The sequence below is a fragment of the Sabethes cyaneus genome, chromosome 2, assembly GCF_943734655.1.
Source record: "Sabethes cyaneus chromosome 2, idSabCyanKW18_F2, whole genome shotgun sequence".
In the NCBI taxonomy this organism is placed as follows: Eukaryota; Metazoa; Arthropoda; class Insecta; order Diptera; family Culicidae; genus Sabethes; species Sabethes cyaneus.
In genome coordinates this window covers 193,341,357-193,369,321 of record NC_071354.1, presented here as the reverse complement: position 1 = coordinate 193,369,321, position 27,965 = coordinate 193,341,357, and the positions used below count along the sequence as shown (strand labels likewise).

General features: G+C 37.4%; 1 protein-coding gene across 1 annotated transcript in view; it reads left to right on the top strand.

Moving 5' to 3' along the window:
- The first annotated feature begins 7,617 nt into the window (after positions 1-7,617).
- Positions 7,618-27,965, top strand: part of LOC128733460 (paramyosin, long form) — a 56,461-nt gene continuing 36,113 nt past the window's right edge. Inside the window, exons 1-2 of the mRNA XM_053827057.1 lie at positions 7,618-7,926; positions 8,956-9,012. Coding sequence (XP_053683032.1) covers positions 7,807-7,926; positions 8,956-9,012 — 177 coding nt within the window. The 5' untranslated portion in view covers positions 7,618-7,806. The remainder of the gene's footprint in view (positions 7,927-8,955; positions 9,013-27,965) is intronic.

The following is a 27,965-nucleotide window of genomic DNA, read 5'->3' as shown; positions in this document are numbered from 1 at the left end:
CCACACATTCATTCGGTGACTGATCGGCAACCAACCGATCCCTTGGTTCTAGATCCCACCCATTACAGTAAAAACTATACACAGCTCATGTTTGTTACCGCTGCTCATGTAGGTGGTGTAACCATCCGTATATGTATCTAGCCTCATGTTCTCCAGCATACCTACAGCACAGCGCTACGAAATTGCGGTGGTTTGCTTCTTCGGAAAGTACCCGAGTGCTTCCTAGGAAATTCAAAAGATGACTGTTGATGTACAATCAACGAATGAAACAGTTTTCCAAGTTTTTTATCGTGTATTGTTGATAACGACGACGACGATAAAAACTTCCTATATATGTGAATACGAATGTACATAAATAGTATATAGGAATATTTTTAACTTAGTTTATGTTTTTTACACTTACGTTTAGTGTTTCAATCTACTTCTTCTTTGCTGTAATTCTTCTTCTAACTTCTCTCGTTCCTGTTTGTTGCAATCTTTTTACTACCGTTCACGTCTGCCTCTCACTTGTATTCTAAATTAATAATTTTAATCTGTTTATTTTAATCTTGCATGTCACGTTTAAATGTCTTACCGGTTCAACTTGTACAATCAAATTAATCATTAGCATTAGCGTAGAGTAATCATAGCATAGAACAATATCATAGAACGTAACCTAGAGAGCGATATTTTAACAAGTTAGCTTTAGTTTCCATTATATTTTAGTATAATTACCTAGCATTTAATCACTAGTATGTAGTTTAGTCACTAAGTAATTTTAAGTTCTAGTATATAAGTATTTTAGATCTAGCATTTAGCCACAAGTTTTATTTAATTGTGAGTAAAATTAATCGCACCGCGTGTAATCAAATTCTCACTCTTTTATCTTCCGATTTCATTGTTTACTTGTACGGTACTTGACCGATTTTGACGTTTGCTCCGACAGAGTTGCCAGATATTTTGAGGCTCTGCAGAAAGTGAGGCGCGCCGACCAGGGGGTCGTCACACTCCCCCCCAGGTACGCCAGTTCGGCTTACTTCCACTTCGCGCCGAACTCCAGCACTGCAAACTTAATCTCTGCATGTTCGTATACTCTGATAGTTATTTGAGCCGCTGTATATCGCACACTGCCGCTTTCCCACTCGCTAACAGAAATCACCTGGTTCTTCTGGCAGCAGTTACGCGAATTTCCTGAGCCTATGATGACCACTGTGTAACCCACTTCGCGGTTCATAATTTTGCCAAGATATTTCTTACGTTTTGAGAACTTCGACAAGTAACGGTGTACCCGTCGCCACCAGAAGATATTCGGCTCTGCCAAAGAAGTATGCCAGAAACGCCTCCACATATTAAGACTTTCGTCGAACTGCGTTGCTGGTTTGAAATCACTGAAGGGGTCCATGATGGAACGATTTCTTTGCACTATGTAATTGCGCAGTACCATGACACAGGAATTCATAGTAATTCGCTCGACTAAAACAGTAAACGAATCGAAGTAATCCACCCCCGCGAAAGAGAAACGCCTACTACATGTCGCCAGGATGTTCTTTACGAATCGGAGTGCACGAGCTACCGAGCTTGATCCGATTTTCCAACTACTGAAGCGATCTACGAAGAAAAGTGATTTTGAAGTGATTCGGTGGCAAAGCAAATTTGGACGCATTTCCTTTTTCGTTGAACCACACGAGAACGGCTCGGGTTGCCAGTTATCACTTTCCATTCCCAGGAATTCCGGCCTTTTGAGCCACCGACTTTCGTGGCCAAGGCCTAACATCCATTGCCATTTAGTTGCGTCATCCGCCACGTTACGAGAATTGGTCCAAGAATATTTCTCGTCGATCTTAAACGATAGGCAGCTGAATACTGTGTTCGCTAATCGCGCGTCTATGACCGCGGCTTGCAGCTTGTGCCTCAAGATGGATACGAATTTGAGATGGGGTAATCGCGCCTTCACTGCAACGGTCGCACATTCAACAGCGCTGGTTTGCTGGGCTCGTAGATACACTACTACTGCATAATCGTCTTCGTATGCTTTGCCCCTTATGCTCTTCTGCGAGCGGATTAGGTTTACCTCTGACGTGTAGCCACACATGTTGGTCGTGCTGTCGGAAGACGAATAGGACAACGGCCACTCCTCGTATGTACTGCTAAACAACAGGGGTTTACTCGATACTGCTTGGTGAGCGGCTACTCGACTACGCGACAAGTTGTTCCCCTCATCTTCCAGTAGAACTATTTGTCTGGAAGTAGAATGTTGCACTTGATTGAAAGAACCTATATTAGCCCTGGCGTCATCAATCTTCGAAGGAATCTGCGTGCCTTTGCCTATCCTCAGTCCGTCAAGTTCCGGAATAGGCTGGATGCACAATTGTTTCTTCTGGATTGTTAGACGAGAAGGGTGCTGACTCCGGCGTACCGCTGACTGGGATGGAACATTTCCGATTAACGTGAATTGCTCAGCTCCATACTGAATCTGGGCTGGTTGGATTCCCTGTATCCAATGATTTCCTTTGTGGTTCAGCATCTGTTCACCTTCCTCCGCTTCGTCTACATCTTTCGTCGTTGATTTAGTAGCCATTTCTTTCAGAAGATTGTGTTTCTTCTGGAGATACTCCCGCTTCTTAGCTTGCTCTTCTTCCTGCAGCTTCCTTTCTTCATCTAGAATTTGTAGCTCCAACTGCAGCCTTTTCTCCCTTTTGGACATTGTGGTTCTTGCTTTTCCTGGTTTCTGACTGGAAACCTCCTCCCGAACTTGTATCTTGTTATCGGGTGGGTTGATTCCTGCCCTTGCGGAAGCAACGTTCATGGATGTCCTTTCGGGTAGACTGGTGATTGGGATATTCCGTGACGATAAAGGCGTGTTGTACTGCAGCGATGGAATCGGACGGTTATCACTCAAAGGTACTGATTCGCACTTAGCTTGTGGATGCAGTTCGCGATAGTAACTTGGTACGCGTGAGTATGGTGGTAGAATTACACTAAACGGCTTTGATTGCGCATACGGCGGCAATGTAAAGGGAACTGACATATTAGGCAGGGGGGGTGGATTAGACTGTTCGAAAGTTCTTGGCGGTACTGTCGTATCTAACGGGACGATAGCAGTCAACGGTATGAACGGCACTTGAGCGACTGTAGAGGTGTACATGAGAGGAGGGACTGACATAAGTTGCGTAACATCTGCAACGGGGACCACCGCCGGAATATTGGTATTACTCGCGACCGAATGGTTGACATAAACGGAGTGATCTAGCAATGCTGCCTCTGACATCTCAACGGGCAACTGAGGCAGTTGTATGTGGCTTGATATATTTGCTTGGCGTTGGATCACATTTGCGAGTGCACTTCCTGACGGGACGGGTAAAAGGGCTTTTGCGGACATCTTACGATTTTTTCTGGCTCCCTTGGCTGCTTCGCATGTGGGACAGAGCCAGTCTTGGTGCTCGATGTCGGCGGTAACACCCACGCAAGTAAAGTGATACCGGTCGTTGCACTTGTTACATTGGACTATGCAACTGTTGTCCGTGTCCGTACATATCTTGCAATGTTGATCCGTACCGGCTTCAACGGCAACTGTTTCCTTATAGCGTCGTGACATTCCGGTAACTTCAGCCGATCTCCCAGGTAAACTCGATGTAAACGAAGTTTTTATGGTAGATCGGCTGAAGATCGGCTGAAACGAAGTTTTTATTTTGTTGATGTACAATCAACGAATGAAACAGTTTTCCAAGTTTTTTATCGTGTATTGTTGATAACGACGACGACGATAAAAACTTCCTATATATGTGAATACGAATGTACATAAATAGTATATAGGAATATTTTTAACTTAGTTTATGTTTTTTACACTTACGTTTAGTGTTTCAATCTACTTCTTCTTTGCTGTAATTCTTCTTCTAACTTCTCTCGTTCCTGTTTGTTGCAATCTTTTTACTACCGTTCACGTCTTCCTCTCACTTGTATTCTAAATTAATAATTTTAATCTGTTTATTTTAATCTTGCATGTCACGTTTAAATGTCTTACCGGTTCAACTTGTACAATCAAATTAATCATTAGCATTAGCGTAGAGTAATCATAGCATAGAACAATATCATAGAACGTAACCTAGAGAGCGATATTTTAACAAGTTAGCTTTAGTTTCCATTATATTTTAGTATAATTACCTAGCATTTAATCACTAGTATGTAGTTTAGTCACTAAGTAATTTTAAGTTCTAGTATATAAGTATTTTAGATCTAGCATTTAGCCACAAGTTTTATTTAATTGTGAGTAAAATTAATCGCACCGCGTGTAATCAAATTCTCACTCTTTTATCTTCCGATTTCATTGTTTACTTGTACGGTACTTGACCGATTTTGACGTTTGCTCCGACAGAGTTGCCAGATATTTTGAGGCTCTGCAGAAAGTGAGGCGCGCCGACCAGGGGGTCGTCACAATGACCATTCCATGTCTTGAATTTTGCAATGTAAGATCCGTTTCGGAACCGAATCGCTTCTTATACTGTTCCTTGTTAGGCCACAACCAGTCCCAACGGATCCCAGGAGGGTCAACGTAGTACTGCTATTTTTAGTTCCGAGTACTTGGGTAAAGGCCAAAAACTCCACTTCGAATAAGAAAGCCCGCTTCCCCTGTCCGCATGCGATAAGTAATCCCGCAAGGTTTAGTAACAAAACTAGATCTTCTCATTGATTACTCGCACCTCAGATCGAAGACAGAGGAGATAGAAGTTCTTTAGCTGGAAGGTTAAGATTCACTAAGACGGAACTGTATTGCGCCTTAGCTAACTAATAGAGCAAATTAATAAAGGTGAACTACAGTAGACACTCAGCACCATCGAAAAAGTAAATTTCTATGTATCAAATGATTAAGATTTTAGCCATTCAGTCATCAAATATTAATATTAGTATTTTATAATTGAACGGCCAAAATCCCGTTATTTAGTATAATATACCAGTCGACAAATACTAGATTACCAGTTAATCAATTTGATTAATTAATTGAGTTTACATATAATGAATGTAAATACCACATTTTTACCATAATAGCTAATAATCATGTTTAATTTTTCAATAAGTTTTGTTTATAGTATTGCATATATATCTGATACTTAAGCGAGCCAGGTATAATTGATTACACACATTGAAAATAATTGAATTTAAAAATAATTGAGTCATTTCGAAGAATCCAACGCTATTATATTATATCAAAATGGAATAAATTATAAAAAGAAATCCTTGATCATGCAAAAATTGCAACGGAAAGGGGTTGACCATTTCAAAATATTTATATCTAAGTCGTTAAAAAGACCGGAATTTTCAGAGCCAATTACAACAGTGGAGAGGGCGCTTGGTTTAATTTTGCACATGTTATAAAATCTCAACAACTCGTGAGGCGATCATTAATTTTTGTTTGAATGTTATGATTTTCATCGAGAGAGTAGTTCATTACTGCTGCAAAATTTATGCAATTCAGTCATAATTGGCAGCACCATGAATTAAATATACGACAACAGCTCTTTCGTTTCTTTTCCCTTCTTCGCGATTATGGCTGTGCATTGGCAAACGAGCAAATTAAAAGGTGTAAAAATTCGGATTCTGCTCTGGCCGCTCCGAATGGGCCGTTTTTTACACACAGAAAAAAAGCGAATCACCAGAAGGAGAACTATTTTTATCTCGGGGCGCATATTCACCAAAACAAACATCCAATGGAATTTTCGTAATAAACATCGCCAAAAATGTTCAGCAGTTAGTCACTCAGCTGAACTCCCCAAGCTCAGGCGGTGAGTGAATAATCGTACCGAGTCGAGAGGATCGAACGATACTCACACGAACACGCAAACACGCAACCACGAAAATGTGATGAAGAGAAAATATTAACACCCACTGCCGGCTGGCGGCGAAGCACCCGCCGATGCGATCCGATGGTGGCACCTATCCAGCATGTTCTTGTCAAGTACCGTGCATTCCCATCGTTTGCACTTTGTTCGAGTCCCGAGTGACGAAACATATCTGAATGGTGAAACGACAACAGCATAATTTGACACCTTTCCAAAGTAGATCCGAACGAGAGAGCTATCATTTCGATCGGGTCACTTATAGATACGGATAGGCGGTGGAATATTTGGCCCACAGAGTGAGAGTGAGAAAACAGAGAGATTCTGAAGTTATTTTTAGATCTTTTTACTTTGTAACACCACCAGTCTGAACAGTCTGAAGTCTGCCGGAGTTGCCCGAGAAGGTGGTCGCGTTACTTTTGGTGGCCAGCCTGCTAGTCAGTAGGTAGGTACGTGAAAATGTGCAAATAACCTCGACCACTTCCCAGCGGCTTGGATTCGACCGACCGACCGACCAACCGACCGATCGTCCGGACCGGTGGGTTATGCATGTGGCGAGTAAAATGGAACATCCACTTTCTAGGTGGTAGATCAACCGTTGCGGCCTATGATGCATGGCCGTAGGCCGTACTGAATTCCAGCTGTGTAGGCAGCAGCCGGTTTTCGTGTGTTGGAGCTCATTTTCTATTAGAGCAGATTAATGTGCACGCGCATAGCTGCGAGCAGCTATACATGAGTGATGATTTTTGTAGGATTCACAGTGAGTTTGCAATTTTTTCTGTTGTCTAGTTGAATTTATCAAAATATGATAAAAGCAGTAACCAGCCACAAGCAACCAATTCCATTTCATTCTTTTTCTTCTTTGAGCCGCCTAGATATTTTATTGGTTGTTTGGTATTCACGCAATTAGTTCAAGTTCCCGGTCTGTGGGGCCAAGAAAAAAAATCATAGTATATTTTATCATGAGTATGGATTGAGAAGCGTGTTCATCTCTAACGAGTAGAAGAAAAATGTTATTACGATGTAAACATGTACGAGCTGAGAGCCGAACTGCTAAAATTTTGAATAAATTCTGTCCTCTCCCACACAATGTGCATAAGGTTGAGCATACCATTTGTTTAGGTGCTGACTGATAATTTACTAGATCGTGCGCCAAAGCCACGTACTGCTCATGCTTCGGCAATCCTTGGCTGTAACATACACGGTTTATACGTTAGATGAGTAAACCAAAAATATTTATAAAACAATAAAACAATCCGTGCTGTACTAATTTTAGCTCGTACCTGCCTTGTATGCCACTCACTCACGATCACGACGATGGATCTCTTCGTCCTTTCTATGATGCGTGCGCAATGCGGATCGCTGTGAACTTTCCATCCGTCGCGGCAGAATAACGACCAAATGTCGCCGCTATGCGATAGCATCAGCCAGCAACAGGAATACGACATTGCTTGTTTATGTGTCATGTGTGTAACACTCCGGTGCGCACTCGATGCCGAAATGCGCAAACTCGCGAATCTTTGTGAAATTTTCACCGAAAATCAACCAAAAAAAATTGCCCCTCGCAGACGCAGGAAAACGTCGCATCTCACTCAATTCGATGTTTTCCATGAACAAACAGCAGCCGGCTTTGGTATGCTGCGATTTTCTATGTTTACCTCTCATTCTCGCTGCTCAACACCGACTTAACGGGGGCCGTTCCCAAGTCAGTTGATCGCCAACCTTGCTCCGACATTTATGAAATCTCGGACCTATAGTGTGCTCCCAACAGTCGGTTCACTCGGTGTTCAGAACGGATTGATCCCAAGCTCTGCCGGTGGAAAGAGAATTTGAGTTTTCCTGGAAAACGAAATCTGTGAAGATTTATTTTTTACGTGCCTATCCGATCAGTTCTGTCAATCAGACTGATTAAGCAGGAAAGCAGAGTCGTGTTAAAACATTTGCAATTATAGTTGTCTGAAAAATAGTGTTTTTGTGAGAAAAAAAACCAGTCAAGATGTCGTCGTCTGCTGTGACTACTAAAACTTCGAAATATACCTACAAATCCACTGGCGGTGGTTCTGCTGACGTTAGCATTGAGTACAGTGCTGACCTAAGCGCCTTATCCCGGCTGGAGGTGAGTTTCAATTACAGACTTGTCTACACTTTGACATCATTAACCCGCACGCATACACTCCTTACAACACCTGACCGTTACATAACCCGATTCAAACGCACTTCCCCGTCTCGGAGCAATATTTTCACATCATCTAACGGGCCCAGAAAATGACATTTTAACCATTTCATACTGTAACTGTCGCGACCGCGGATTGCAGTGGGCTAACTTTAGAATATCCCAGCCGGCAGCAAGCAAGCAAGAGTACGAATTCCTTCCCGCAGAGCGTCGACTATCTTCGCCGCTATCTTCAAATTCTCATTATCAATGGCAACGACCAACGTTGAACGCACCTGAAATAGCATTGACACTCGAAAGTACATACACGAACACGAATCTTGGTACTACCAAGAATCCTCCCGAATCAACTTTTCCCAGTACCCATTCGACTAACCCACGCTGTCACCCAGCCACATGCCAGAACACACTTCAAAAGACGTTGCATTAGTGAAAGGAAAACCTCGAAAATACCTCGAATCGACCACTGCCGTTGACAACCTGCACAGTGGTGCAATCCCGAGCGAAAGAAAAACCTCATGGATCCTTCACTGGCAGTGATGTGTACGTGTGCAAAATAAAACCGATGAACACATCATCGAGTAAAAATGTGAATTTGATTCAGGAACGGCCGGTGAATTTGTGTCTGAACAGTGAAAAGAAAAAAAAAATAACAACAACGGTTGGTCGTAAAGTTTTCGAGAGTAAAATGAGACACGAAACCGCAAAATGTTACTGGTGTGCTGTGAAGAAAATGCGCTTGCTATCACGCGGGCGGTAATCGGAAAACGCACGAACCGTCGTTGACAAAATCAGTGACTAAGACTTCCCGCTAACCGAACATTAAAAAAAAATATACCTATATGGACTGCCAATGCTAGTGCTTAATACGTCAGCAACTCAACCTGAAGAAAATAACAATAATATCTAGTGAACGTCAATGCATCTCGACCGGCTTTCTAAGCTTTTCGTCTCGTCTCTACCTTCTTACAGGACAAAATCCGTCTGCTGCAGGAAGATCTGGAGTCGGAGCGCGATCTCCGCCAAAGGGTAAGTTCACCGTAAATCAATCATCATCATTAGGTTTATTTAATAAATCAATCAAAATTGAATTAATCTCTATCTTACCTTAACTGTTGGTTTCGTACAGTGAATCAATTTTATGGAGGCGCATGGTAGCTAATCGGTTTTACGAAGCGCTCTTGTGGTTACTCATTACATAGCTTTGGTCCACACAAACGAAAAATATCCACCAATAATTTAGCAATTTGTTGATTCTTGCATACTATACATAAATATTTGTCAACTTTTCCTATTGGATTATATTGACACTTTCCAATAAAATTTAGATTATCAGTTTTATCCCAGAGAAAACTTGAAAAGAATAGGTCTGATAAAATTTATTACCGAAATTATTGAAAAATTTAAATGACAACAGGGACTTCGCATAATTTTACATCTATACCATTGATACAAATTTTCTAATGTATTGTCAAATTGCCAAATTTAGCAAGTAATGATGAACCTACTAAAGAATTGCGCTATTTGCTAAAGTAAAATTTAATAGAATACTTTCTCTTGCTCCATCGTAAACTTATTCGTGAAGAGTGTAGTTAACGTCAACGAACTGAATCATGCAAAGATTAGCCAACCACCGAAGAAACTAACGCAATATCATTATCAATAATATTAATTTTGTTTGTATTCAATGGTAATTTTACTTTACAATTTGTTTGTTGATTGTGATCAAATCGAACACACAGATATTTGAAGGTATTTCTTCAGAATTTATGCCGATTGGACGCTATGCACATTCTCCCAAGTAGCATCTAAGGCCTCCGGAGGATCCGGAATGCTTTTCATCTGAGAGTTGTAGTCATTATTTACGTACTTTTGCTGTAGCGTGTTAACCGATTGATTCTACCTACTAGAGATAAACAATTTTACAGTTGGAAAGCTAAAATAGTGAACATATGCAGGGTAATCTCGCAATTTATTTGTCAGATTGAAGCATACTTGTATGCAGAACTATATATCAAGACGTATAATGAACCAAAAATCATACAATCAATATCTTTTCACGAGTATGGCAAAAATAATTATTAAATAAGTATAAGAGATATATTAACATTGCAAGCCTACGACAACAATCGCGTACATCTCTTTTATAAGCTGAAATCGCTTTATACGCGAGTTTTACGCGGATTTCGGAAATTAGGCTGTAGTTTCACTTTGTACTCTGTTTGGAATGAAAATTGTTGTGAAACGCCAAACGTCTGCTAAGCAAAATGATCATTATGCCAAACAACTTTGTACTAATTCTTATGCCAAACGTCGTTATGCAAAACAAAATTAGACTGAACAAATTACATTATATCTATTGAAGCTAATAATTATAGCTAATACTACATCGTAATAAATAAGGAGTATTTCTCTCTACTATTATATTCGAATAAAATTGAGCTTCAACAGGATAAACTGGAGCAGATTTTATAAAATTTAACTTTGGTAGTATTAAAAAACAAATGGTAAATTATCCAAAGTATATTCCATTACTTTCTTCAATTTCACGTTTTGGAAGCCAAGAACGAATGAGGCCATTCTTGAAACTTAGCTCAGACTTGTATACATAGTATTCCGTTGAGGTCCTTTTATATAGATCAAAGTAAATGGAGGCAGACGCCTTGAGATCTGGTAAATATGCGGAGTAGTATAAAACTTTCTACCAACTATTCTCCAAGAATTTTGCTGCTCGAGCCAAAGATGCTGATACCTGAACTTCTCGAGAGTTTCTCAAAGTAGTAACAGGGGAGGCCCCCTCCCGATTGTGTTGTTTTTCAACGATATTGCTTTGTAGCTTGCGGATGGCCACACCCAGACAACCAATAAGCAATAATATAAGCAGTAAATCAATCGTTTATTAGCATACCTGGCGTTTTATACTGCAGGTTCCTGTTTATCAGCCTTTTGACTGCATGACTGTTGTAAATTGGTGTCCTCCATTATATTTAAATTCTTCTTGTCGGTAACTAGCTGCAAATAAGCATTCTCAGCACTATAAGAGGGCTAGCAGTAAAGTAGCCGCATATTTTGCCCAAAATAGCATTTAAGTAGTATTTAAGACAACTTAAATGCTTATTGCTTGCATTTAAATTGCATTGGAAATGCTTATTGGTTACCTGGGCAAGCTGTTGCATGCCGACGATCCAAAATTGCATTCGATATTGTCATCAGCTTCAAAAATACTTGCAAGTGTTTGTTAATTGGTGCAGGAGTAACTATCTCATAACTAGCATCTCAAAATTCCAAGTAATAACCTTTCACCATACCGTCAATCCAATTATTTTCAGCTAATAAATAAATTGGCACAAGCACGAGTGGATTACGTCGATGACCTTGACGTTTTACTTGATGCCAAACGTACGCTCAACTTACACTGCGGCAGCTCGAGAGTTTCTCGCCGGTAGGATGTAGGCAGATCTCGTAATAGATACGTTTTTAGTTTCCTCAATTAAAAAATAGGGGAAACGAGTAAAATGGGGAACTTCCCAATGACAAACAGCAAAGCGAATATACCATCCGATGCTCAGGATTTTTTTTCATGGGATCTCTTTTGCTTTGCGCTACTTCGATTTTTTCGAGTCGTGTCCTTAATTTTTCGCCTTTTTTGTTATTGTTTGACAGAATACACTCAGTCCCCAGCAAACAATTTGATTCGTATATCTCGATTGCAATCATAAATCATAAACGAAATCATATCTTTACGAAAAAGTAATATTTCACACAACATAAGAACATATAAATACCAAAGTGGAAGCAATATACGTGCGAAAATTTTGACAACCATTTGTAATTCTATCTTATATTTTATACAGCGGTTTTCAGAACACGCAACTTATTACTCCTGAATATACGATTAATGTACAACTTAAAATTACAATCAGCTTTACTGCTTTATAATTCACAGTCATGAGTTGTATGTGAAGACACGCACGACTACAAAACAGTTTATTGTTCACTTTGTTTTGACATACTATAATCATTATTCAATTCCAATGTATAATTGACATGCATACGACTTAATGTGAACTTTCTATTACGATCTTGTGTTATCTGGGTCGCCCTTTGCTATCTTTCTTCTTGTTTTTTGTTATCTTTCTAAAGCCTGTGTCTCGTTCTTTACATCGTCAATTCGCTATTTTCAGCGATTTGTTATCATTATTTATCGTCTTTTGCTGCATTTTTGCTTGCTCTTGATAGCGTCGTTTATCGTCATTGACATTTTGACATTTCTTGTCGTTGTTTTGCTGCTTTTTATCGAATATTCATCATTTTTTTGCATTTAATTATAGTCTTTTCATCGTTATTATTGTCTTTTTTGGCTTTTTTTGCTTTTTCTGGCGTTTTTTCGGCGTCTTTCCATCGTATTTTTAACGGTTTTCGTCGCTGTCTTTCCGACAACTCGTCTTGCTCGTCTATTTATTGCCTTTTCGTTGTTCTTTTATCTTTTCGTCGTTCTTTTATCTTCTCGTCATATCATATCTTTTCGTTACGAGATAAATGAAATTTAATTTTAAAATCTCTATAATAAAACAAAAAAAAATATCTTTTCGTCATTTATTGTTGCCTTTTCAACGCCCTATTCGCTAACTTTTGTCATCATTTTCTTGTCTTTTCTTTCCATTTGCCGTCCTTTTGTCATAATCGTCACGCCGCACTAACCTGAAAATTTTAGACAGTTTGAAGTTAAAATGAATTTTTGACAAATGTCTGAAGTTGAGCATGTTGAAAATTGATATTTCGTTCTTCCATACAAATTGTATGGGAAACTCAACACGAATATTTAGCGATTAAGAAAGTATGGTGGGAAACGCCAGAAAACGACCACGTTAAATGCATCTTACATGAAATTTTCTCTACTTTCCGAAAAACTGGGTGGCTTTCTGCGCTTTGCTGCGCTAAGGGAGATATATCGATTTTTTGAAGGGTATATCGGAAGTGATTTCTTTGTGTTATATGAAGGCGTGATAAAGGTTTTTTATGGTTTGTGAACCACCCTAATGCACCACGATACAAGTTTTTTATGTTTCCAAAGCCAAATACAAAATTTGCCATCCCAAAAACAACAAACAAAATTAAAACTGTAAAAAGAGAAACAATTTTTTTTAAATTTTGTGAACCACACTAATGAGCACTTTTTTTTTGGATTTTTGATCCCGAATTTGAAATTAGTGACCCAAAATTAGTTAAAGATGTTATTTTCAGCCGATTTGGAGTAACTTTTGACTTTTGGCCAAGCTTTGTATGGAGGAGCGCCACTGTGCGCCGCACCGTGGGATGAAGCCCAAATCTAGGTGGACAAAAGTAATTACTCTAAAACCGTTAGTCCTAGGTATATAGTATGTTCAGAGTAAATTTGTTATTTTAACTTCCGCGTTTTTTAGGTATATGGCATTAGAGTGACCTTCATAGTAAGCGAGTGCAAAATATAAACTTTTTTATGGCTTAAGTTAGCTGAATAAAATGTTCAGCAAAGTTAAAGAACATTAAATTTTGAGTAACTTTGCCAAAGAAACTAAAATTCTAGCTCATATGGTTGATGGGCTGGAGCTATTTAAAGTTTATTGGTCGGGGTGGACCTAAAAACCCGTTTTCTCTTTATATCTTCTTTCGTGTTTATTTCTCACAAATCATGCCTTCTGAGCACTTTCACACGCAGGGAAAACGCACATTTTGTTTGAAGTAATCAATTTGCTATCTCCTTCGGTTCCGAAGCTACAGGCATTTTTTCTAAAAAAAATATGGTTTTTTTCAAATGTCAATAACGTAAAAACAGCTCAAAAGCAGCAAATCAAATTTTGTATAAATGTTTAGTAATATATTGGCCTCCGAAATTAATTGAGATCACCTCGGTCCAGGTCGGCCCTTTTTTGCTAGACCGTATTGAATATTGAAGTAAAACTTACCGGTTTATTTACCAAAATCACACTTTTCACGTGAAAAGAATGGATTTAAAAAACGAAAATAAGTCTAAATGATTGTATTTAGATTTTTTAGGGGATTTTTTAGATCCACTACGACCAAAAAACTTCAAATAGCTCCTGCCCATCAACCATAAGAGCTAGAACTGTAATTTCTTTGGCAAAGTTACTCAAAATTTAATGTTCTTTAACTTTGCTGAACGTTTTATTCAGCTAACTTAAGCCATAAAAAAGTTTATATTTTGCACTCGCTTACTATGATGGTCACTCTAATGTCATATACACCAAAAAATGCGGAAGTTAAACTAACAAATTTACTCCGAACATACTATATACCTAGGACTAATGGTTTTAGCGTAATTACTTTTGTCCACCTAGATGTGGATTTCATCCCACGGTGCGCCGTCTTTTTGCCTCTAGTCATGTCGTATTTTTGTCCTCATTTCATGGTCTTTTTGTCATCTTTTCTTCATAGCCGAACGTTCGGCAAAAATGTCGATGGTGCAAATTTGCGTTTACGGATCTAGGTTTGTTAACATACAAATTTTCGCCGACAGCTCGGCTGAAAATTAAGTGGAAACTTACTTTTGCGGCTAAGCGATTCATAATAGCTCCCCACAATGTTTAGCTAAGTTGTTCAACTCTAAAAAGCAATTAATGTAAAATCAATGGCTAAGTTCCAGTTTGGCTTATGAGCAAATAATACATAATAACTTTTTATATGAAAGAGATAGAAGGATAATTTTTTCGATAAAGTTGTATCTAAAGAATATATGAGTAACTTTGCCAAAGACATAGTAGATGTATTTTTTATAGTTTCTATCTCACTGGGTGTTTTATATAAAAACTTCACAAACCTAATTTTTTTTGGTTATTACTTCAAATTTAATGGTTTTATGTTTTACAAAATTGTTTCTCTTATCGAAAGACATACTTTTGTAGAACATTGTATGTTGAAAACTCATACGTATCACGAGTGCTAATGTTTTAGCTATGTTTTTTAGTGTTTTAGATAGAATATCTCAAAAAGGGGCAAACGAAAAAATCAAACTTGGCCGTTTTTGAAAGCATTAAGTTTTATCTCAAACATACGTGAAGAAAAAAATTGTTTTTTTCTAACTTGAGTAATTTCAGTTTAATTATTCCATGTTTAACCATTTTCTACTTTGCAGCATTTTCTAATATATTCTTGAAGACGATTAGAGCAAACATGTCAATAGTAAACAAGAAATTTTTTGTACTATAACACAATTTCTTCTGATTGTCATGTAAAAATAGTCCTCGGATTTCGGATCTAGCATCAGTTTTCTATCTGCACAAGCTGTTTTGGATAATTCCACGTCAAGTGACCGAGAAAAAGTATTTTTACATTTTATAGAGAATCACTGCTCCAAGAAAAAGCTATTTTGCTATTAGTTTTACATAAGAAATGTGGGATTGATTGCTTTAAAACGCTGTATCTCGGGAAGCGCAAAGAATACCTCGGGGGTCGGGGTGATGAGTGATTTTTATACAAAAAAAAAATGTGGAACACGATGAAATTGAAATTCTTCAGATCAAATTGTATTCATTGAGGGAAAAATATAAATTTAGTTTTCAAATTGAGTTTAAACAAATATGGCTGCACTAATGCTCAAAACAGATATCCTTTTCGAACTCCTTGGGTAATTTCCTTTAAAATGTGAAAATGTCTTAATAGCCTGGAGGTGCTCCCTTTAATTGAAGGAATGTTCGATCGGCACCAAATTTTGGATTTTTACTTTCTAACCGAAAACGAACAATCCGGTAAAATTTGGTTTAAATCCGTGAAGGGCGATTCCACGGGTCTCGGACACTTCGCGTGGAATGACCCATATCTATCTTTCAATTTTCATTACTTTGCAAATATGGTTTGTCTACCATCAATAACGTCTTTTTGAGAGAATTTTAATCAAAAATAAAAACATAAAAAATGTTTTGTTTGTTATTTCATACGTAGGTAATATTATAATATTGTGAATTTTGTAGGGAGCTATTTTGAACCACAAAAAATTTTCCAGTTAATTTTCGCTTCTGGACCACTGTGCACTGGGAATCAGAATAAAGAAGATAGTGATACAAACAAACCACACAGAAATATCAAACCAGAAGTGAGGTTAGTCACCGTGCAATGGTCCATGAAACAAAACTCGCCTTGCGTCAAATCGGCGTTTGTGGCTCAAGACGGTCTAACTTGGTTTTGCAATTATTACCTTAATTTTGAAAGATTTAATGTAAGTTCTGTTTTAACATATTATCTGCCACGTTTTAAATCAAGCTGTAGTCTCCACGCATTTGACGCAGTGACTAGTTTTGAAATAGCAATATAGGTCTGCGTAGCTTCTAGCGTTTTGCATAGTCAACATTCAATAAATAATATGAAAATGTATAAAACTGAATGTTGTGTCCTATAACGTAGAAAAAATTAGTGAGCATTTAGAGCACATAAAGGAACTAATTTTTCCTTCTACCTTCCAACGAAGCAAAAAATAAACGTTTTATCGTAAACCCAGTGAAGGCGAAAGGATATCCTTCACTGGGAATTTACGTCTTCCTAACTCGCTGTTTACAGTCCAGTAGTATCACAGAAACAGCATTCAGTTGATATTTTTCGAATCATTGTTCAAAAAGATTATAGTATGCATTGGATTCGTAGATTTAAATCGCGCTTATTTGAGCTTTGATGCAGATAGTTAAATAGATAGTTAAACCAAACCACGAGAAAACATCATGTGGCGAAAATGTGGCGAAAATCGAGAACAAAATTAGTGCTGCCCTGTTACTTTACAAAAATCAAGAATTGGTTTTATTACCAACCCTTCCCCCACGTTGAAGACATTTTACCAATTCGATCACATTTTGTCAGTAACACATCGTTGCCACAACACAATAAAGGATGTCCCAAATAAAATTGCACCACGGAAAAAACGCTGTAGAAAATTACCTAATTGACCGATCCTTTTCAAACTTTCAGATAATAAAATATAACCCATTAGTAAGCTTTTGGTATATTTATTTCATCAACTTCGATACCCTAACTGTATGCTCGCACTTTATGCTTAACTGCACTCATACGGTTCTGTACAACATCTGGCTGCAGCTTCTTCTGTACGGAAACCCACTTTTTCTTTATGTCTTTCTCAGATTTGACCTCCTTGGGATGATTCCGCAGTGTCTGCTTCATAATAGTCCACTATTTTTCGATGAGCCTTAGTTCCGGTGCGTTGGGGGGTGGGGAGAGTTCATGTCCTTAGGTAGAAAAGTAACCCCAGTGGAACTCGTACCACTCCAGGACACCCTTTGAATAGCGGCACGAAGCTAGATCCGTCCAGAAGATCATAGGGCCCTCGTTCCTCAACAGAGGAAGCAGACGCTTTTGCCGACACTCCTTGAGGTAGATCTGCCCGTTCACTGACTGCGATAAAAATGTAGTGCAAACAATACACTTTAAACTAGTTCTGCCCAAATTTTCAAGAGAAAATATCCAATGGGCAATTTTCTACAGCGTTTCTTTCGTGATGCAATTTGATGTGGCACACTCTTTACATTCTTTTTAACTACCCTTCCAATGAACTGGCAAACGCAGGCATACATATAGAATCGTATTACAACCGAGAACTACAGCTGTAGCTGTAGAATTTTTGGTCTGGTGAGACACTGAAGTTTTATCACTTTTTCTGGCTTTTGTAGGGATGAAGAGATTTTGTCACTTTTTCTGGCGTACTTCCAAATCAAAGACATCAAATTGGTCTAGGTTAAATAGGACGTAATCGAAACCATAGTAAGCAGAGGGTGTATTTAACTGTAGTCCCTGTCTGTGACGCAAGGCGATCACGCAGAAAACGTATAGGGAAATTTGAACTTTCATTACTTTTCGTTCGAACTTTTCGTTAATTTTCACTAAAATTAGTGATTGAATTACTGTATCTGTTATGAGTCGATCCGTATCTAAACCCTGAAAATGCATGTATAATTGACAGAGCTATGATTGTTCAAAATATTTCATATTTTTGTGGCGGACACTAGAATTTAAATGGCACCCAGCTTAAGACGTAATCCTACGTCAAAATAGTTGTTTTTATCTTTGATGCACTCGAAGTGAAATCATCAAAAAATTGCTTGGCTGTGTGTATTTTGTTTGACTAGCACATAAGCTGGTGGTTTACTTGATAAAATAAATGATTTTTCAGGCTATACCTATATAGGTACATATAACTCATTCTTTACTCTGATATACATATGAAAATGTTTGCTGGGTATGCGCAGAATTAGGTGCGGTATGATTTTTTTTAATATTTATGGAGTTTGTTAGGTGTAAGGATCCCATTACTCCTGGAATAATTTAATTATTTAATGTGTATTCTGACCAGCTTTTGAAAAGCAGCTATACATTCCGTTGACCCATTATTTTAATGGAGACGCCTAGTGTATTAGCGATTAGTGTTCTTACCAGCGATAATATGAGCGACCGTGTGAACCCGCAGTCTAACAAAAACGAAAACGTGTTTTCCACATGTTATATCTATTAAGATGACCGTGAAGATTATGGTTTATAAAAAAGGCAGGCAACACAATAAGCGTATTTCGTATTCAATACGCTTCGTATGAGTTTTACCGAATGGATGTATTGTAGAGCATCCACATCGTTGAGACTCGTTATGTTACGTTAATTCCACAACATTGTAAATATTTGAATTTTTTTCATTCGAAAAACTGTCCAATGTTTACCGTAATGGGAGCAGAATTAGTTCACCAATCCTTCACCTAAAGACCAGCATCGTTTTAGTTTCCATCATCATCGCCATGATCCACGCAACAGTAAACGCACCGACCAGGAAAACTGGACGCTGGTGCTCGCCTGCAAAAAGCTCCACCCAGGAACGAACTAAAAATAAATTTTGCCTGCTGCCATGCTGTCAGTATGTAGAGTTTGCTGATTCAATGCGGCACGCATTTGCTTCCACATATTTATCGACATAGACCAATTGCACTCGCATTCCGCCGATCCATCTTTAAGTGGTCATCGATCACAGAATGTCACTGGTGGCGTCTCGATCGAATGTTTCGAGTATCACACATGATGAAGTTTGATCGACAGCACCGTCAGTACCCAGTACTTGCTTCATTTCAATCGAACTTCGGAAGAAAAATTGTCGCGTGCGTACGTGGAATGGAATTTGCTTTGCCAGTATAAAATTCCTAATTACACGACTCAGTAACTAATATTGAACAAATCTAGTCTATATCCGTATGTGTGGAGGTGTAGGTGGGAAAAAATTACGAACATGTGCAAAACTTGTACTGCCATGTTTCGTCTAAGCTGTGTAGAACCGTCGTGAACACCGTGAATCATGAGGACTATTAAAATCAGTCTGATTCATCTTTGCGGCTAAATATTTGTCCGTGTGTGCCGGGCGGGTCTCGCCATTACGATTTCTCGAGAGCATCTTCCTGTTGATTTGCGGCATTATTATTTCTTGTCTGGTGGGTTTTTCGGTTGACGAGAACGTATTATGACTATGACTATAACTATGCCCAACAAGAGCGAAGAACCGAGGAGAGAGTTCCGACAAACTTGAGTGTGAAAAACAACATTATCTTGAAAATAAAAACCTATTTTTAAAACCCATCATCATTCGCTGAATGGATATACCGGCAGCCGTTTGAGCGGTTCGTAATTTGCTCACGATGTCGCTGGTTGCTGTTGCCGTTCGCGACCACCGAGACTAAGCTTCTGATTGACACGCCATGGACGGACGAATCCTGCAGACTTAAGAAACATGACCTAAAAATAAGCCAGTTTGTCCAACGTGGCAGCACGGCGCGGCATCAATGCTGCTAAAACATTCAAAATAGAGCAGAGGCGCTCCAAATAACCACCACCTCACTATTTAGAGCGTTATGTTATGAATGGCACATCATCAACTTTCCTCTACACAGCATACTCAAATGTTTCATTATTGAACAAAAAATACAACACGAGACAGTGATGAATAGTTGGACAAAAGCGATTGAATAACTTTGAGTGAAAACGAATTGCTTGTGCTGTGCTATTTATTACACGGCAAGATGCTCTCAAACTGAAATAAATTTTGAAATTATTACGATTGTTATAATTGGAAACCAATTGTTAATAATGCTATCTAATTTTATTTTTATTTTTTGTTTTTTGTTTCGAACACAGTCTACATGCTACTGCAGAATTTTTCCGTCACTGAATAAAAGCTATCAACAGCAAATTTATGCTTGCAAATGCTATTCCGCACTTCAAACAAAATACGTGTGAGAATTAGTTCCACACTCCATTAAATTAAACATGCAGGCAATGGTTATTGAGGCTAATAAAAACAAAGCTCAAATATTTTGTAAAGAACACTCACACGAGGTAGCAACTAAAAACCTCTCGAAACAATTAGACCCGTCTGCTGCATCCGCTTTGAACAACAAAAGCATCAGTGCAGTCGGTAGGTAGCTACGTGCAATCTTTGACTGCAATTTTCCATGGTTTTGAAAATGTAAGCTCTTACGCAGTTCACAGTTTCGCAGTGGTGTTCTAAATATAGACCCTAGCTTGGTACAAAACTCGGTGGCGACAGGAAAATTTTGTTTCACCTGAGTTAGATTTGAGAAAATGTCAAACAGTTGCGCAAGCGTCCGTAAGTGTGTGCATCTTCGCTACAAACTTTCAGGTGGGATTTGCAACAATATATTTCGAATGCTCCTATTGATTTTGCTTCTAATGTTGCATTTGCAAATACATTTTATTTGAAGAGTAGCTTCAAAAATTTGATAGTTCTTAATCTTACTGTAAATTAACGTGTTAGCATCAAAAAAAAATTGTGGAGGTGATAAATCAGAGCTCCCAAGACTCTATGTAACTCATATATTCAACTGCCACATTCATTAAAATATTTTTACTTTTTATTATAATCCGTAATTACGTTTAGATGTAAACTCATGTGTTTATTGAAAACCCAAACGTGTTTCAAAACTTTTATCCACACTTTTATCCGTTGGTGTTATGAGTTTTAATTAAAATATTCATTGCGCCTTCAAATCCCTATAACAATAGCATTACATAACGGATTATAACATAATCCGCTGACAGTAGTTTCGTTAACTCCCGTGAACTAAGCCGAGTCAACAATCCAACATCATTAAATTGGGCTAAGATTGTCAAAGTTTAGCTGGCTGCTCTTCTGTCTATGGGAATAATTCACAGCATTTAAAGATTATCATACTGATTTTTTTCAACACAATGCATTGCAATACTTCTAATTAGATGTTCAGTTTCTACAAAAAATGTTTAATTACTCGTTAAAAATTGTATTGTCTCACTTTAATTTGCCACCTTGCGAAAACAGTAGTCTATCTGGCACCATGCCATCAATGATGTATTTTAAGGCTCGACTAGATAACTAAAAGCATGCTAGGCACGCTCGTTTTGGTTCAAATTTTGCTCTTTTGGCTACAGGGGAACTGTGGGTAAAATGAACAGGTAACCAAATTCCCATTAAGGCGATTAAAATCTGTTCCAAATCACTACGTATCTTCTTCTAGGAGTATTTCAAGCTGTTTGAGACATTATGCGGTGATCATAAGCCAATGTGCAAAAAAAATGCAAAAGTAAAAAATATTTGCTGAAATCTGACGCCGATGGTAATTTCCCTTATTAGTAAATAAGCTTTTTTGGTGGAACAAATTAAATTTCAACTATTGGTATCATTTAGTATGGTTTACTTATCACTATCCTACGGATCTGTCGAAAATTCCAAATATTTTTATCATCTGTTTGTTTATAATAAACACTTGAAAACAATATTTGTTTTAGGGGTACACTTCATTATGGGGTAAAAATGAACAGTGTGTATAATGATGTTTTATTCTCCATTTATCTGCTACCTCGAGCTAGATACAATTCAAGCAATAAAAATGATCGAGTCTCGCCCCTTAAAAGTGAAATACGAGATTTATTTTCTCACATATTCAAGATACAAGTTTGATGGGTTCAGCAAAGAAATAATAAATGTCAATACAAACAACTTTGCCAAAGACATCATAGCTGTATCTCTTCATATAAATTAGCTATGAAGCGTTATTTGTGGACACATAAGCATTCCAGTGCGGCGTGGAACAACTTCGGCGGAATAAAACACCGCTTCTAGAAAACCACGATTTTCAAATTTTATGTACCTTTTTCTCAGAAATTACACAACGTATTGGAACAAACTTTTTTTTTTATTTTGTTGGTAGTAGCTTGGCAAAGACTTTTATAACTTTTCAGTTTCGTAAACAAAACACAGCTAGAAAAAAAAGAAAAAGAAGACAAAATTTTATTTGTTCAGGCATCTATTTTTCTTCTTTTTCGTTTTTCTCAAACTGTGTTTTGTTTACGAAACTGAAAAGTTATAAAAGTCTTTGCCAAGCTACTACCAACAAAATAAAAAAAAAGTTTGTTCCAATACGTTGTGTAGTTTCTGAGAAAAAGGTACATAAAATTTGAAAATCGTGGTTTTCTAGGAGCGGCGTTTTATTCCGCCGAAGTTGTTCCACGCCGCACAGGAATGCTTATATGTTTGATCGTTTTTCGGCCACTTTCCGTGGTCGGATCATTACAAATTTAGTATCAAAATAAGCGGAAAAGATTGCAGAATCAAAATCTGAAATAAAAAAATAATTATTTTTTCAAAATTTTTAGTCATTTATGTACCCTTAAGGGCTTGTCCACAAATAACGCTTCATAGCTAATTTAGTTTTTATGTTGTTCATACAAAAAATGTTGTAGATCGTTTAATTGAAGAGATAGAGCCAAAGTGTATTCGGCAAAGATTTTTAAAATTTTATTTCCTACAAGTTTGCCAAAGAAACCATATTGTTTTATCAAATCGTTGAAATAATAAAGTTTTAATCTCATTTTTAGGTGGATTAATCAAGAATTCATTGGCGTGGTGAATGACCAATTGGTTAAAACCACATTAAATAGCAATAAAAAAAAGAATTCATTCATGCCAAAAGTTGCTTTTGATGACATAGAACAACTTTGCTATAGATAGTATAGCATTTTATTTATGTTTTGCCTTTCTACTATATAAATATATAGTATAAAGGTATAGAAATCACTTGGAAAACCGGAAATGGAAAGAAGGTCCTGCGGGCCGAATGTTATATACCATTCGACTCAGTTTCGAAAACTGAGCATTTTCTGTGTGTGTGTATGTATGTGTGTGTGTGTGTGTGTGTGTGTATGTAACGCTTTTAATCTCACTCACTTTTCTCGGAGATGGCTGGACCGATTTTAACGTTCTTAGTGTCAAATGAAAGGTTTAGATGTCCCATAGGTCGCTATTGAATTTCATACTGATCGGACTTTTAGTTCAAAAGTTATGTATAAAAATACGAAAAATATGGGACTTCATTATCTCATAGATCCCTTAACCGATTTGAACAAAATTGATTGCATATGAAAGAGGAGTCTTGCAAACCCTTAACTTCCAAATTTCATGACGATTGGACTTGTAGTTTGAAAGTTACATAAAGAAATGTGAAAAAATAGTATTTAAAACATATTTATGTAACATATAAGCATTAATTTAATGAAAAACATCACACATTTTATGATTATTTGAAAATTACTGCTGAGATCTATCAAACGAAACCGAGTTATTGAAAATCGGACGGTTCATTCAAAAGTTATTCAAACTTTAACACTTAAGCACCGTATATTAAACCGTTAAAACGTGTGAAATCAAAACGTATCAATCAAATGTTGATTGTATTCAATGTATGAGATGTGTGTGATGTATGTGTGTATGTATGTATGTATGTATGTATGTATGTATGTATGTATGTATGTATGTATGTATGTATGTATGTATGTATGTATGTATGTATGTATGTATGTATGTATGTATGTATGTATGTATGTATGTATGTATGTATGTATAAATGTATGTATGTATAAATGTATGTATGTATAAATGTATGTATGTATAAATGTATGTATGTATAAATGTATGTATGCATGTATGTATGTATGTATGTATGTGTATGTGATGACCATTTGCAATGAAATTCAAGAAAAGTGAGAAACATGTCAATAGTCAGAAGTTTTTGAAGCCTCTTAGTGGAATACGAACTCTGAAATAAAAGAAAAGAAAAAAACTTTTACTGACTAAATTCCACCATTTAATATTTATTCGCGACAGATACGTATACGCTTTGAAATAAGACACTGATGAAGCCTGCACGTCGTAGACGAACTACGTATCTGTCGCAAATAAATATTAAATAGCGGGATTCAATTGCAAAGTTTTTTCTTTTCTTTGATTTTAGATTTCAATTGTCATTTTCTTCACTTGCTGTTACTCACAATTGTACACGGAAAGCAAAAAGCGGAGAAAAGCAGTTAATTTAAGTATATAAGTATAGTGGTGTATAGGATCAACCTAATGTTGGAAGGAAAATCTTAAAACCCCGGAATGCGCACAAGTGTCTCTGCTTGTGGGTCCGCCAAACCCCTTTTGGTCCTTCTATAACAGCATTAGTGTGATATTCATTTGATAATCAAATTTGGATCTACTGTAAGTCTACCCACATACACTGGCAAGTCCTTGAAATGATGGTGGATTTCCCTCTTACTACTTACTTACTATAAGTATAGTGGTGTATAGGATCAAAATACTAGTGAGTTGATTTTTCAAAATAAATTTATACAAATTTCATACAAATTTTGCGCATTAATAGATGCTCTTTTCAATCCATAGATACTAGAGCTTAGAAATGTTATATGAAAAATAGGAACTAAACGTTGCACGCTAGTAACTTTGAAAGATTTGTTTTCGTTAGTGACATTTTAAAGGACAGATGTCTTATGTCATGTATCATGTTTTAATAAATAAATCAAAAATAACAAGCACTGGAAATCATATCGATCATATTTCTCATTCTCAAGCATGTTTATGGCGAAGTTTTTGCAATATTTTTCGACCTCATCTTATTTTCCTAACCCTCTAACATTGGAAAAACGATGTGATCAAGTTAATGAGTATCTTTTCATGAAAGTACATTCAAAAGAAGCTTAAGTTTTGATTTTCATGCAAAAATAATTATCTGAAGGAGCGCCAGCTAAGAAAAAGTTCAATTTCTCTTTTTCATATCTAATGCTCTATTCAGTTATTTTTTCTAATTCAGATATGTTGCAAAATTGAAGCCAAGCAAACTAATAGTAAAATTTTGAGATTAATCATTTTGTTGTAGATATCCTTTTTCTTCAAAAGCGAAATATAATAATTTTTCTGAACTCTTGTTTTTCAAAGATGCTAACTTTAGAACGCATGGTATTAATATCAAAATATCAAAAAATCTACCCTTTGGGTTAAAACCACTCAAAAAAAAAATATCAAAAAATCTGCTATGAACACATATTTCATATTGTCGGTTCAAAACAAGTTTCGTATGTGGCTCTGAAACCCAAAAGTTAAGGCCGACCGATTATAAAACTAAATAAGGTGTTCATCAAATAACATAAATGACGCTTGGGTGCGTAAATACCCAAGGAAAGAAAATATAATTATTCTACGCAATACGTTGTGAATTTTACTGGCAAATAAGGATTTTGAGGAATACGGAACGGATATTTAAAAATATAGTCAAGTTAATTATAGATGTTCCTGAGAAATTAAATAATGATTATTGTGGCAGTAGAAAGGCTAGGTCACGCCGCTAGGTGGATTAATTCGGGGTTTTCCTATTAAAAACGTCAGGTTCGCGTTTTTCGCTTTTTAAACCACTGTGCACTGTTTAGGCTGGTCCATAAAGGGCTAAGCCGCCTGAAACACTCATTTGGCTGTTCATATGACCTCAAAAGGATCATTAAATAACTTTAAAAGGCCAAACAAAAAATTTATTTTTGAGGCTGACATATTCGGAAAAAGCTGATATAATCGGGAGTAGATATAATGGGGTGTAGATATAATCGGAGGCTGATATAATCGGAACCATACTGTACCATATCGAGCATTATCATAAGTGAAACGACAGTCTAACAACCCAAACAAGACTGATGCCGAGAGCAAAGTTTTTCGTTTATGGTGCCTTTTTTTGTTTTGCGATAGAACACCGGATAAATGTAGTGACGACATGACCTTGAACTTGACCCACTCGTGCAGTACATCTAATTGACAATAGGTCAGGTTCTTAGACGCAGTATATCAAAGCAATAAGATTAGCTTTGTACCTTTAATCAAAGTAATATATTCAAGCATACTGAAAGTCATTGTAAACCACGCATTCGGATTTAGCACAACAATTTTATGAATTTTCAATTAACCGTTATGTGAAAGGACTGCCCTCGAAAAATGTCAGAATTAATTTTAAGGCGGATTTCAAACCTTCATGGAACAGACTACAATATTATGATTGGGTTTTTACCTCATTGCTTTATAGGATTTCGTTCTGTTTTCCAACACCTTAGGTGTTTTAACTAGTGTGACCTTTATGATGGCCCAAACTTTTCAATTGGTCGAAGTTCCGGTTAGTTTTGTTAGGTTGGTAAAAAATAAGTTTGTCCACCTTCCTCTTCGTTATCTACTCAGGAACTCCTGCCCCGGCAACTGCTTTATGTCCATCTTGATGTAAGTCTCGTCTACCATCACGACGCATCTCGGTTTCGTCAACCACTCTCGGTACAGCTTCCTGGCGTGGGTTTTGACGTGCTTTGATGTCGTTCTGGTTCAGTGACTTCCGGATCTTAAACAAGTAGAGACAGATACGTTTCTTTATTTTTTTACAAATCAGATGAAATCATCCGCCCTCTTTACCACATTACGAATTGGAAGATTCGGCCGACGCTTGAGCAGACTCAACATTTTCCTGGCCTTCACCTGGCCAGCCGTCTATGATTGTCTATTGTTACCTGACCACCGCTAGATCGTGGAGGACTCTTTGAATAAGTTCATCGTCTGGGACACAGTCTAATTAGTATTTCGCGATTTATCTGTGGGATGCAGTCCAATTTTCCACGACGACACACCTGACTTTTTGGTGGATCTTGCTCTGATGTCATCACCAATCACCATCTAACTCTTGTGATGGAATTCTGCCAACGCAAACATTATTACACACTCTAGGCATATTTCAGTATAAATTTCATCAATGTTTATCCACATACTAAAATATTACAAACATAGCAATGAGTCCCACTTTTTTGGTGTTTTTGGTCCTTAATGTTTTTATAAACTTAGTCATGCCCTTTTCTTCTAGCATCAATGGAAGCGCCCCACATATAATTTTGAAACCAAAATAAATCCAAATGGATTTATTTTAATGTTTCAGATTATAGTCTACTTTTTCAATTGACAAAATTCTTTTTAATACTAAACTATAAGTTTCAGTTACGAATTGTGCAAAATTCATGGAGACATTATCGTGGTTGGTAGTATGCAAAAATTGACCCTGGTTCGGATTCCGGACCTACCAGCTTATTCCTGGATAATTTGTTAAATATTCAACGATGTGAAATCAAATTTACCTGTTGACGTAATAATAAATGAATAAATTGGAATTCGGGAAGCGTCGGCGTGGTTAGGCTACCTTTTGCGCGTTTGTCCATCACTCCCGTTTCAAAAGGAGAAAAGATCGCTTTTACCAAGATAACTGCAACAACCAGGATTTTATTCAAATCAATTTTTTTTTACTTCTTACATCTACCAGCAGAGAGTAGCTCTAGTCGTATCAAGAATTCCTCTCCACTGTACTCGTTCCTGGGCAACTCTTCGCCAATTCGTTGAGCGTCTCGACACACGCAAGTCGGCTTCTACCTAGTCGAATCATCTAGCATGTTGGGTCATGGTTGGGTTCTTGAAGAGAACGGATTTCACTGCACAGTCGTCCGACGTCTTTGCTACGTGGCAGGCCCTCCGCAGTCTCCCAAAATTCGCCAGATGTACAATGGGAATCACTCCAAGTAGTGTCTGCAACTCGTGGTTCAAACGCCCACGTCACTCT